The sequence below is a fragment of the Jaculus jaculus genome, chromosome 9 (genome assembly GCF_020740685.1).
Source record: "Jaculus jaculus isolate mJacJac1 chromosome 9, mJacJac1.mat.Y.cur, whole genome shotgun sequence".
Taxonomy (NCBI): Eukaryota; Metazoa; Chordata; class Mammalia; order Rodentia; family Dipodidae; genus Jaculus; species Jaculus jaculus.
This window is the reverse complement of record NC_059110.1, coordinates 96835131-96848807: the sequence shown is the minus strand read 5'-3', so window position 1 is coordinate 96848807 and position 13677 is coordinate 96835131. Positions and strand designations below refer to the sequence as shown.

Here is a 13677-nt window from a genome sequence, read left to right as displayed (position 1 = left end):
TTTTCTTTTTTCTTTTTTTTTTCCGAGGTAGGGTCTCATTCTAGCCCAGGCTGATCTGAAATTCACTATGTAGTCTTAGGGTGGCCTCAAACTCACAGCAATCCTCCTACCTCTACTTCCCGAGTAGTGGGATTAAAGGCGTGTGCCACCATGCCTGGCTCTGACTCTTATGTAGGTCTTTTGCAGGTATTGGGTTGTTTTTTTTTTTAAATATTTTGTTCTTATTTATTTATTTGAGAGAGAGGGAGAGGGAGAGGGAGGGAGGGAGGGAGGGAGAGAAAACAGGCGCACCAGGACCTCCAGCCCTGTAAACTAACTCCAGATGCATGTGCCCCCTTATGCATCTGGCTTACGTGTGTTCTGGGGAGTTGAACCAAGGTCCTTTGGCTTTGCAGGCAAGTGGCTAAACTGCTAATCCATCTCTCTAGCCCCTCAGTTGGGTTTTAATATAATCAAGTTTTATATAATATGTAGTTGGATCAGTTTTATAATACTTGTTATTAATTCCACATTGTCTTTGCATTTAGATTTGCAGATGATTATAAAATTGCTATTCAACAGACATACTCTTGGACAAATCATATTGCTACTTCGGATAAAAGTGGGACTTTGGCTGTCCTACCAAAAAATAAGAAACGTTCGCGACAGAAAATTGCAGTTCACGTGTTAAACTTTTGGTGTTTAAATCCAGCTGTGGTAAGGTTATCATGTTGTGAATGGAAAGTTCATTTTGGTCGGTACCAACAATTATTTGAATGTGCTTGACTCTTTTAAAGATGATCTTACACATCTGTAATTTTGTTTCCTTGTAGGCCTTTTCAGATATTAATAACAAAGTACGGACCATTGTTTTGACATCTGGCACATTGTCACCTATGAAATCTTTTTCATCAGAACTTGGTGTTACATTTACTATCCAACTGGAGGCTAATCATGTCATCAGTAACTCACAGGTCACTTGTTTTTCTTTGTTTTGGGTGACCTTCCATCTTTTTACCTTAGTATAATTCTACATAGATAAATTAGTAGATGCCTTAAATGCCAACAAACCCTGATGGGTTTTTTTTGGCTTTTTTGAGATGGGGTCTTAATTCACTATGTAGTCTTAGGGTGGCCTTGAACTTACAGCCATCCTCCTACATCTGAGTGCTGAGATTAAAGGCGTTTACCATCACAACTGACTCCTGATAGGGAATTCACATTTTAGTTTTAGAATAAAAGAAAATTCTGTCGGCTGCTTAATAGCTTTTTTTTCTTTTTCCCTTGCTTTTCGAGGTAGGGTTTCACTCTAGCCCAGGCTGACTTGGAATTCACTATGTAGTCTCAGGGTGGCCTTGAACTCATGGCAGTCCTCCTACCTCTGCCTCCTGAATGCTGGGATTAAAAATTGCACTACCATGCCCAGCTTGTTTAATAGTTTAGTATCAACAAAATGTTATAATAGTAATATGTCAGCTACTTAGTAGTTTCATACTATCAACAAAGGAACTATTAATATTCTGTTGGATTCATAGACTGTACTACAGATTCTTTGTTTGAATATGTTTAATTTTTTTGTATAAAATTTTAAAACGTGCTGTATATTTTTATATAAATGAAAATGTTCCCAACTAAATTTTAGTTTTTCTTCTTTGTTTAGGTACACCTCTAATACTAACATATTTATATTCTAGGTTTGGGTTGGTACTATTGGTTCAGGCCCTAAAGGTCGGAATCTTTGTGCTACCTTCCAGCATACTGAGACATTTGAGTTCCAGGATGAAGTGGGAATGCTTTTGTTATCTGTGTGCCAAACTGTGGGCCAAGGAATTTTGTGTTTTTTGCCATCTTACAAGGTAAGGGAACATTTGTTGTAAGTTTTTTTTAACATCTAAAAAATTTCATGTAGGATTGCCGTGATAAGCTTGAATGAAAAGCAGCAACTCTACTATAGTTTGGAGCAGAGAGATAGAGAAAGCCTAGGATGCTATAAGTAGAGCTTAAAGGGAGATTCTGATGGGATCTTGGAAGACTACCATGTCTATAAAAATACAAAAGGGAAGACAGTGCTTATGAAGTTTTAGGTGGGAGTTGGGACTCTTGGAAATTGGACTAGAGGCCATTTATGCTGAATTCTTTTTTTTTTTTTTTTTTTGAGGTAGGGTCTCACTCTGGTCCAGGCTGACCTGGAATTAACTGTAGTCGCAGGGTGGCCCTTGAACTCACGGTGATCCTCCTACCTCTGCCTCCCGAGTGCTGGGATTAAAGGTGTGAGCCACCACGCCTGGCCATGCTGAATTCTTTTCAAGACCTTTTCTACCCTTTTCCCCATGTATCCTGAAATTTTGAATGGAATTAAATTAAAAATAAATGGACTAATTAACTTGATGGAGGAAATTCTAAGACAGCTTTGCATTCAGATTGTAGTATTCTTTTTATTTCTGGTTGCTTTTAGCCAGGATTATAATGAAAATTGGGAGCAAAAATAAAAAGTAGAGCAGAAAGATTTGAAAAGATACTCAATTTGGCTAGAAAAGGAACGTGTTTAAAGATCTGGAGAGGAGGCTCAGTGGTTAATGTACTTGCCTGCCTGCAAAGCCTAAGGACCTCGGTTTGACTCCCCAGTACCCATGTAAGCCAGATGCGCAAGATGGCACATGCATATGGGGTTCGTTTTTCAGTGGCTAGAGGCCCTGGTGTGCCCATTCTCTTTCTCTCTCTACATGCCTTTCTTCCCCCCTCTCTAATAAATAAAATAAAAATATTTTAAAAAAGTAAATATAGATAAGGAAAAAAGATGAGCTGGAGAGATGGTTTAGCTGTTAAGATACTTTCTGTGAAGCCTAGGGTGCCAAGTTCAATTCTCCAGTACCCATGTAAGTCATATGCACAAGGTAGCATCTGTGTCTGGAGTTTGTTTGCAGTGACTGGAGGCCCTGCTGTACCCATTCTCTCTCCTTTTCTCTCTATCTGCCTCTCTTTCTCAAGTACGTAAATAAATTTTTTTTTTTTTTTGGTTTTTCGAGGTAGGGTCTTACTCTGGTCCAGGCTGACCTAGAATTAACTATGTAATCTCAGGGTGGCCTCGAACTCTTGATGATCCTCCCACCTCTGCCTCCCAAGTGCTGGGATTAAAGGCATGCGCCACCACGCCCGGCATAAAATATTTTTTAAAAGATATGGAGGGGGCTGGAGAGATGGCTTAGCGGTTAAGGCACATGCCTGTGAAGCCTAAGTACCCAGGCTCGATTCTCCAGGTCCCACATAAGTCAGATGCATATGGTGCACATGCGTCTGGAGTTCATTTGCAGTAGCTAGAGGCCCTGGTGTACCCGTTCTCACTCTCTTTCTCTCTCTCTCCTTCTGTCTCTAATAAATAATAATAATAATAAATCTTTGAAAAAAGATACGGAAAGAAAGGGATGGTACCTGATTCTGTAAACTATAAACCTGTCTAAGAGCAATTATGTTTGAAGAAGTATAATTTTACTCATTTGAAAGAATTTCCCTTGAGGAGACACCTTTGAGGCACCCTGCTCAAAATGGGCAGTTTAAGGAAGTGTCTTCCCTATGCTCAGCCACCAGCTATTCAGAGCCTACGGCAGCCATAGTCCAAGCCTCCCAGCTACTGCTAGAGCTTGCCAGCAGACCTTGCCATCTTCTGCTGACCTGGGGCTAGTTTTTCAGGCTCCAGTTGAACCAGCTTCTCCGGGGTGTCCATGCTGTCACCCCGAGGCCAAGGGAAGACCACGTGTGGAGGTAATCCCGACATAGCGGCTCTGCGGCATGGCGAGCCCCGCCGAAGTGCTGCTCTGGGGTCTCCATGCCCCTGCACAGAGACGAGGCGCTCCTTGACGTGGCCACGGGGAAGTCATCTAGGATTCAATGAGACTTAGTGGTGCAGCCGCTCTGGGGTCCCCATGCTCTGTACATAAGCCTTCACCCTGTGGTTAAAAGAGAAACATCTGAGGGGTAATCTTGACACAGGAAGCCCCATCAAAGTGGCTGCTTTGGGGGCATCATGTTCCTATAAATAACCCTCGGTATGATCTGTAGGTCATGCCAGAGAACTCACTGGTTCACTAAAGTGGTATTGGTGCAATCATACTTTGGTCTGCCATCAGAGCCCTGTCTTGGATGAAGATACATGTTCGTGTCTTCCTAGAGGAACAGTTTCCCCGCAGCAGTTGGTGTCCTTGAGGGCAGCCAGATTCTGAAAGGACAGTACATGAGGCTGTGACCATGGAGCCTGAGCTACCACAGAATGTTGGCGATATAATGAAAATGGAGCATCTGCCAGGGAAAGCCATGGGCACATGGGTGTGGCCAGTTCATGATAGGGGCCATTTGGGTTGACGATGGCATGATGTGGTGGTTGGTGTTGCCCAAGCCTAAGGAGCTCACATCTGAGCACCTTGTGCCCTAGATGTGAGCCATCGAGCTATATATAGGCTTTCATATTTGTCCTGTTGAGTTTCAGTCTTGCTTTGGTCAATCTCTTCTTGCTGTTCTCCCATCCCTCCCATTGAAATATGAGATCTTACTCACTACCTTGTATATTGGAAATATGTCACTTGTTTCTTAAAATTTCTATAGGCACTTTGTTTACAAAGCCTGCTGGCCTGGGTTGAAGTTTTCAGCACTAATGTAAATCCGGATGCAAGTTGGCACATGTATCTGGAGTTTATTTCCAGCGACAAGAGACCTTGACATGCCCATACACAGATGCGCATGCACACACGCACACACACACACACACACACACTCAATTTTTTTTTAAAGTATTAGAAAACAAAACTACTCTTTACAGTGCTATGGACTGAACCCACGTCCTTCCATGTGATCTGCACCCCCGGTCCTAAAAACTCATTCCTTGAGTCAGTCCTACAGTAATCTTAGCATAATCTACTGCCATCATTCCTAAAGCTCAGTTGAAGTGGTGATAGGTGGTGGGGGAAGGGAAGCTTCTTCTAATCCTTTAATTATGTCTCCGTCCTTAAGTGAGACTGTGTCCCTTGGCTGTGACCTTCCAAGTGTTTCTCAGGTCCTCACTGAGCTCATTAGATGAGACAAGGAGTCTGAAGGGAACTGGATTTTTTGGTAATTTTCCCTTCCCTCATGTCCGATAAAGCTCTTGTAAAGTCCTCCTTTCTAGTAGATTGGCCTTGGTTATGGGGAATTCTCTGAATGTGTTTTAGAATGACTGTTTCCTCTTCCTTGCCAAGAACTGGAGGGTTTTTCTTGGCTCTACTGTGAGAACTGGGGTTCCTGGAATTAATATCTTCAAAAATGTGAGGGCCCATTTAGACTGTAGCCCCCTAGGAGTTTCTCACGTTTAAACTGTCTACATTCTGCTTCCAGCAGTTTGTCAAAAGTATCTTTTCCTTGTCCCTGTCAACCTGGGGATTTGGTGACTGGTGCTTCTAGTAAGCTATCTCAGCTGTGATTCTCTGTGTTCGCCTGTCTTAGATTTCAGGGTGACATTTTGCCCCCCACCCCATGGTCTCAGGTCTCTTGGATCCCAGAAAAATCAATTGAGTTTATAGTTTCTTTTGCTCTTTTTCTTTTTATAAGACAACTGTGATGATGTCCGAGTTCTTTACATGCTGGAGTTTATTAGAAACCCTGGTTTTATGATTTGAAATATGTATTTTCAACTGAGTTTCAGTCCTCTAATATGCTTCAAAGACCAAAGTAGCATGCTATAATAGTCTCTTGTCGGTAGTTTTCCCATTGGTTACGCAGCACAGTGACTTAAAGTTATTAGATGTATCATGTCTTTCAGATGGGGCTTGACACCATGCGAAAGAATAAGAAAGCTTAGCAACATTAGGGACCAAGGATTGCAATATAAACTGAGGAATGGTAATACTTTTTTATTGCTGCATAACAGACTACCTACTACTAACTCCTGGTTTCCAAGGATTCAGTCTTTGGTTGGCTATCTATATTGCTTTTAAGACTTTGGTGAGGCCGAACCATGGAAGAGCATGGCCAAGGAAAGCTGTTTGCCTTGTAGCGTGGAAGCAGAGGAGAGAGTCTGCGTGGCCTGGCGGGCGTCCTTCTCTTTGTATTCTATCCATCTGTTAGGTGGCACAATACTGTTTGGGGTAGGTCTTCCCACCTTGGCTAACGGATTGCATGATCCCCACAGACACACCCAGAGGTGTGCTTTACTAATCTGAGGAACTGAGCATTGAAAACCAAGGAGATAGCTTTAGCGAAGTCACAGAAAATATTTTATAATCACACTTAAGCTGTGCTTGTGTGAAAATAAAATGGAGTCTTTAATCCCAGCACTTGGGAGGCAGAGGTAGGAGACACTGTGAGTTCAAGGCCAGCCTGAGACTACATAGTGAATTCCAGGTCAGGCTGGGCTAGAGAGAGACCCTACTTCAAAAAAATAAAAAATAAAAAAAAAATGGAAAGACTGGACAGAAGGTTGCAGGCTTTTGTAAAAGAGACACAGAAACGCCCTGATCACACATTTTAATAAGTACTTGTTTTCTTTCATTTATACTAAGTTATGGCAAGAAGGCTTTTCTGGATAACCCCTCTTCAGCATTTCTTTAAAAGTCTGTTCATGTTACGAGAAATTACAATAGTTTTGTGAGGAATCCATTCCTTTACTAAGATAAATTTGATTTTGATTCTATTGTTTAGCTTGGAGACCACTGCTTGAGAACTTTTTGAGAGATCATTTTTATGGGTTGAAGAGCTTCTAAGCTCTTTATATGGATAGGAAGTTTCCATGAAATAATTCTAAAAAGAGACTCTCTGGTGCCAATGTAGCAACTTGGATCTTTTTCTTTGTTCATTACAGACTTTGATTTTCCTCTGTAGCTTTATGAATAAATCGCACAAGCCATTGTTTCTGTGGGAGCCTTTTTGCATTCACTACTGTTAGATAAGGAATAAAATATGTTTCTTTCAGTCTCTAGTTATAGTTTTTATAAATATTCAGTATCAAATTTGTATGTGGGAAGTTTGCAGGGCTATCAGTTTGATGGTTGCCATATATATATATATAACTTTTTAGCTAATAATTCACTTAATGTAAGGAGAAACTAAATACTACATTTAAAAGATGGTTGACGTTTCTGTAGGTAGAAATGCCTTAAGTGATCAAAGGAACCTTTGCCTAGGAACTCTTTTTTTTAATTAATTATTTTTTAAATTATTTTATTTTTGAGAGAGAAGGAGGCAGAGAGATAATGGGCACACCAGGATCTTTCAGCAGCTGAGAATAAACTCCATATGTGTGCACCCCCTTGTATGCATATGCGACATTGCACACTTGTATCACTTTGCGTTTGACTCTGTGGGACCTGGAGATTTGAACATGCGTTCTTAGGCTTTGCAGACAAACACTTTAACTGCTAAGCCATCTCTCCAGCCCTCTTTCTAATGTCAGGTAGATAGAATGGTCACAGTGTTGAGACCTTTGAGATGAGGGAAAGAATTTGTACAACTCTTAAGAGGTTATGTGTGTGTGGCTCTTGAGAGCTTGTGCTCTGTTATTAAGCAGTGACGTTTATTTACTTCTTTGTTTGATGAAAATTTAATGAGAATACTACACTATGACAAATAACTCAAATGAGTCAGCCAAGATCATGGCTTGTCCTAAAGCTCTTGACTTATAGTGAAAGCATTAACCTTAGAACTCTTGACTTTCTGGTCTAATTTATTTTTCTAAGAGCATCCTACATTTAATATATGAAATATGATTGATAGTATAAATGTTAATTTGATCTGAAATTTCAGTTGAGGATAGTTTGCACATATATCCAGATACTTGTCTATTTGTATTATAATGTTGCGATTTTTGCATCCTGAGTTGATTTGATGCTTGTGTTTTCTAATAATCTGTGGTACTTTTAGATTTGGAAGTCCTACTTTATGTACCTTCAGAGTAGGACTTTAAGGTGCCAAGTTTGGCTCTTGTACTCCAATCCAGCCGCAGAAGTAATCCTAGGTGTTGAGTTTGCCTGCTATTCAAGTATTCTAGTGGGCTGGGTGGAGCATTTTACTGCAAATTTTAAATTCCCCTGAGCAATATACACAGTAAGTAAAAACTAGCACAGGGTGTATAAGTGTGGGGATTGAAACAAACAGATAACCTTATGAAGCCACAAACGCTAAGGGTGTGTGTTGCTCTACACCTTTAATCCTGTCAGCTGGGAGGTTGAGATTTCTGTTCTGAAATGGGTTCCAGGTCAGCCTGGGTCTGAATCAGACCCTGTCTCAATAATGACAGGAGAACAAACAGACAAAGGCCCAAAGAGTCTGAAAGCACCAAAGGCAACAGTAGTCAACCCCCAAATGCAGCTTAATTGAGAATGGCAAATCCAACCAAGAATATGTAACCCATCACCTGCCCTGGCATGGAAAGAGAGATTAGCACTTCCAGGCCTGTGTACCTGCTCTTTTGGCAGTCGGTATCATTACCTTTTGGGGTGGCTTCAGACTTCACCAATGCCGAGTGCCCACCTCGATCCCTCCATGTTGTGCTGTGAATCTGGTGTTCTCATCAGCTGTGCTATATGCCTGGCCTCCAGGGGCTGAATGCGTTCTCCAAGGGTCGTGGTTCTGACGGAGGATTGGAGAGTGCAGAAAACCTGGAGTTGTACTGGAACTGCTCAGCTTGTCGTCCTGCCCGTGTCTAGCTGTCTCCGCTTCAGATTTCTTGACTTTGCAAGGAGGCTGATGAGGTTGGAAAATCCCCTTGCTTGGTCTCTGCTCCTGCAGCTGACGTGGATTTGCGCGGGTCTGGAGGCTCGGGTCTGCAAGCTCATCGGGGGGGATTCGGGTCGACTTCCTCCTTACTGATAGAGCTTATCCTCCTGCTTCTCTACTGTGGCAGAAAAAAACCTATATGCCTTCACTTTTCAGACAAAGAATGTGTTTTGTTGTAGTTTTGCTCAAATCCCTCCCTAGGCTGGATTAGTGTGACTCCTATGCAGCCATCTTCTACTTGTCTATTTGTATATCTGTATTTGCTTTTCACATTTGGTTTTGCTTGTGAGTTAAATTGGTATCCTTCCAAAGGTACATAAAAGCTACTCTGAAGTAGTGTGCTGAAAAGCTGAATATTCTAGAAAGTAGAGTTCTTGAAAGTTAGAAGTTTAGGTAACTTAGGTATTTTGTATATGTATATATACCCTTTAGAGTCTTTCATATTCATTGCCTATTACTAACATTAGGGCCACATCTGGTCCCATAGAGTTGTATCATAATACATCTGTTATAGTTTTTGTTGTTGTTTTCCAGGTAGGGTCTCACACTAGCCCAGGCTGACATGGAACTCATTTGGTAGTCCCAGGCTAGATTCAAACTCATGGTGATTCTCCTACCTCTGCCTCCCAGATGTTGGGATCAAAGGTTTGCACCACCATGTCAAGCCCATCAGTTATAATTTTCAAGTGAAAAATCTTGAGATGAAGGGAAGTAATTGAGATTAAATTAGAGTCTGGGATCTCCAGGTTTTACCCAGTTTTTTTTTTTCAATTTTTATTAACATTTTCCATGATTATAAGAAGTATCCCATGGTAATACCCTCCCTTCTCCCCCACCTTCCCCTTTGAAATTCCATTTTCCATCATATCCCCTCCCCATCTCAATCAGTCTCTCTTTTATTTTGATGTCATGATATTTTCCTCCTCTTATGATGGTCCTGTGTAGGTAGTGTCAGGCACTGTGAGGTCATGGATATCCAGGCCATTTTATGTCTGGAGGGAGCATGTTGTAAGGAGTCCTACCCTTCCTTTGGCTCTTACATTCTTTCTGCCACCTCTTCCGCATTAGACCCTGAGCCTTGGAAGGTGTGATCGAGATGTTACTCAGTACTCCAGTCATTTCTTTCCAGCACTTTGATACCTTCTGAGTCGTCCCAAAGTCACTGACATCTGAAAAGAGACAATTTTGTACCCAAGGTGAAAGTAGCGTTAATATAAGGGTATAAATATTAAGAGAAGTGCTTAGTGGGCAGTTTGATAAGCATAGTATATACATCAGCAGATGTTACACCCCTAGGGCTCATGACTACCCCTGTTTTAAGTTTTCAGTATCAGGGATGTGTTTCCCCCCATGGAGCGGGCCTCCAGTCCAATTGGAGGGCAGTTGGTTTCCACCATGACAGACATGCCACTATTGCACCCATTGGCTCATTTGGGCTGGCTGGCCAATTATAAGGCTTGCAGTGTCCACTGTTGAGTATCTTCACTGGTGGTATCTCTTTCTCCCATTGAACTACATGTAGAATGGCTTCTTCTAGCTTTCTGTCATCTGGTTTACATGGAGGAGGTTATTAGCTCAGTTCCAGCAGGATTTCTCAGTGGCAGCCCAAGTATGTGGAGTCTTCAGCAATAGGGTCTTACCATCTGTTCCTGGTGGGAACAGTTTGCCTAGTTTAAGAAGGAGGGGTCTGTTAGTGAACATAACTATTGAATTCATGCTGAGTCCCTGTGCTTCTTTCTACCTTGGTTTCTAAACTGCAGTTTGTTTAAACTGTAGTTTTATGAATTTAGAAAATGGGATATTTTGGGTAGATAACAAGTAATTGGTTATTTAGCTATGCATTTTTTATATTAAAGCATGTTTAAAAATAGTTGATTTTATCTATTTATTTGAGAGAGAGAGAATGAGAATGGGTGTGTCAGGGCCTCCAGCCACTGCAAATGATGAACTCCAGACACATGCATCACCTTGTACATCTGGCTTATGTGGGTCCTGGGGAATTGAGCCTGGGTCCTTTGGCTTTGCAGGCAAGCACCTTAAATGCTAAACCATCTCTCCAGCCCAAAAGCACAGTTTTGAATTTGATGGCAGGTTAGAAAAATTTGGAAGTTCCAGTATTATATCTTTGATACAGTTTTTAATACTTATAGTTAATATCCATAATCATAATCAATTGAGTTTTTATTTTGGAAAAATGCAGTTTACTTTTTAATCATAACTGCATGACAATTGTTTTAATACTATGTAGCGTATCAGTGTATCTATCACGTCTGCATTTAAAAAAAATTTTATTAGATAGGGACATATTTAGTATGTAAACAACACATGTTGGTACCATCCTTTCCCTCCTCCCTGCCCCTTTTCTGAAGAGGTCTTCCTCATTGGGGATGCAGGTCAACCCCATGGGGATTGTGGGTCATGCATCATGGTGGGGGGGGCAATGTATCTGTGTAAAATGTCCAATCTTGTGGCTCTTACAATCTTTTTTTAAAATTTTTTATTAGCATTTTCCATGATTATAAAAAAATATCCCATGTTAATTCCCCCCCCCCCCCACAGTTTCCCCTTTGAAATTCCATTCTGGCTCTTACAATCTTTCCAGCCCCTCTTCTACAAAATTCCCTGAGCCATGCTGGGAGCATTTTAAGTCTACTTCAGCAATGGGCACTTAGGAGCCTCTGGATCTCTGGTTTGGTAGGTGTTGAGTGTCCTCACTGTCTATCTCCTTCACCTTTTTGCTGATATCAGATCACTAAGATAGCAGCACTCTTGCTCATTTCCCCAATTCCTCTGTGGTTTCAGCTGGGGCCGGAGTGGAGTGCAATGGGTGGTTTATCTCCTCAGGTCTAGGTCCCATCTGAAATCAAGAAGCAGATTCTCCAACGGAGAGTGAAGTTAGCCCTGGTTAAGTGGGATACCCATTATTAATTTAGAATTTAAAGGGTGGGTATAGACCCTCTTATAGCCCAAGATTAGTGGGAGCTTGACAATGGAAAGCAGAATCATTATCTGGATATGATTCTGACTTGTTTCTCAGTTCCAGGTATGGTTTCCTTTCCACTGAACAGATCTGCTTGCCAATCGAAGAGCAGTTGGTTATCCACCATTGCTGTGTGACACTATTGCACTTGTGTGAGCATCATGTCAGGTTGTTTGCTTCTGAGCTTAGATTTTGAGTTGCTTGGACAGATGCTGGCTACTTTCCCCCAATAGCTCATGTAGTCCTTCTAGCATTAGATGGGCTAATTGTGTTTTTAAAAAATTATTGTATATTCATTGTACATAGTGTTGCTTTATGTACATAGTTCCAAGTCTCAAGTATTTTGACCATATTCTCTTCTAGGCAGCATATAATTGGGTCATATTTTTTTAATCCACTTGGTGTCTTTATATCTTTTTATTGTACACTTAAATTTCTTTGCAAAATTCAAAGTAGTTATTGGCAAGTGTGTTGACTTTCTATGACTGTGGCAAAATACCTGAGAGAAATCAACTTGAAAGAGAAAAACCTCTTGGTTTCTGTGCTATCAGTCCATTGTTACTTGGCCATGTTACTTTTAGGCCTGTTTCAAGACACATATACATCATGGCAGAAGCACTTGGTAGGTGAAAGCTGTTCACTTTGTAGTACCCAGGAAGCAAAGGACAAGTAAAGGAAGGGTTTAAGGTCACATCATCAGTGACTTGCTTCCATCAGCTAGGCCCCACCACCTAAAAGCTGTCTACATGCTATCAACCAAACCTTCAACCCATGAGCCTTTGGGTGAATTTTATTCTTTATTTATTTTTTCTAGGTAAGGTCTCACTCTAGCTCAGACTGAGCTGGAATTCATTATGTAGTCTCAAGGTGGCCTTGAACCCATGGCGATCCTCCTACCTCTGCCTCCTAAGTGCTGGGATTAAAGGCGTGCGCCACCACATCCAGCACTTGGGTGATATTTTAAGTTCTAAACCATAACGGTAGGTAAGGACTTGGGACTGCCATTTTCCTTCTGTTTGTTATTTTATTGTCTTTTTTTTTTTTTTTTCCCTGTTATTTTGAAGATATCCTCTGTTCCCTTACTAGCCTTCCTCTGTAGTTGGGATTTTTCCTCTGTGGTGGTCCACTGCTTGGAATGCCTTTTCTGTTTTGTTTTGTACCACATCATATTCTAAGTTTTGTTGTTTTTTTTTTTTTTTTTGAGGTAGGGTCTCGCATTAGCCTAGGCTGTCTTAGAATTCCCTAGTCTCAGGCTGGCCTTGACTTAGAGTGATCTTCCTACCTTTGCTTCCCAAGTGCTGGGATTAAAGGCATGGGCCACCATACCTGGTTTATTCTTATGTTTTTAATGGAAATAAATAGATGCTTTTTTTTTTTTTTGCCTTAATCTAATCAGGGGATGACCCATACAGTTGAATTCTGTCATCCTGCTTTCAGCCAACACATGCCAACTTAACACATAACTCTAAAACAACAAGACTTATCAATACACACTTTTAAATTTGTCGTCGTCTTCTTCTTTTTTTTGTAAGCAGAGAGAGAGAGAAGACAAACAGACAGACAAGAGAATTGACATACCAAGGACTCCTACCACTGCAAACGAACTCTAGATGCACATGCCACTTTGTGCATCTGGCTTTACGTGGGTATTGGGGAATTGAACCCAGGTCATTAGACTTTGTAGGCAAGCGTCTTAACCACTTAGCTCCAAATACACATGATTTAACTGTTTACTTCCAATATTGACTCAACCTGCTGTCCAGTGGTGATGAATCAGCAGAAATTCAGAACCCATTTTTAAAGAGTTAAGAATGTCTTCCAGGCTGGATAAGTGGCTTAGCAGTTAAGGCGCTTACCTGCAAAGCCCAAGGATCCAGGTTCGATTCCCCACCCAGTGTGGTGGTACATGCCTATAATCCCAGCACTTGAAAGATGGAGGTGGGAGGATCAGAAATTCAAGATCATTCTTGGCTACATAGTGA

The 13677-nt window shown here is 41.3% G+C and overlaps 1 protein-coding gene across 1 annotated transcript in view; it reads left to right on the top strand.

Moving 5' to 3' along the window:
- The window catches only part of Brip1 (BRCA1 interacting helicase 1), a 149171-nt gene that overhangs the window by 72133 nt on the left and 63361 nt on the right, over window positions 1–13677 (top strand). Inside the window, exons 12-14 of the mRNA XM_045159722.1 lie at window positions 528–696; window positions 813–953; window positions 1674–1835. Coding sequence (XP_045015657.1) covers window positions 528–696; window positions 813–953; window positions 1674–1835 — 472 coding nt within the window. The remainder of the gene's footprint in view (window positions 1–527; window positions 697–812; window positions 954–1673; window positions 1836–13677) is intronic.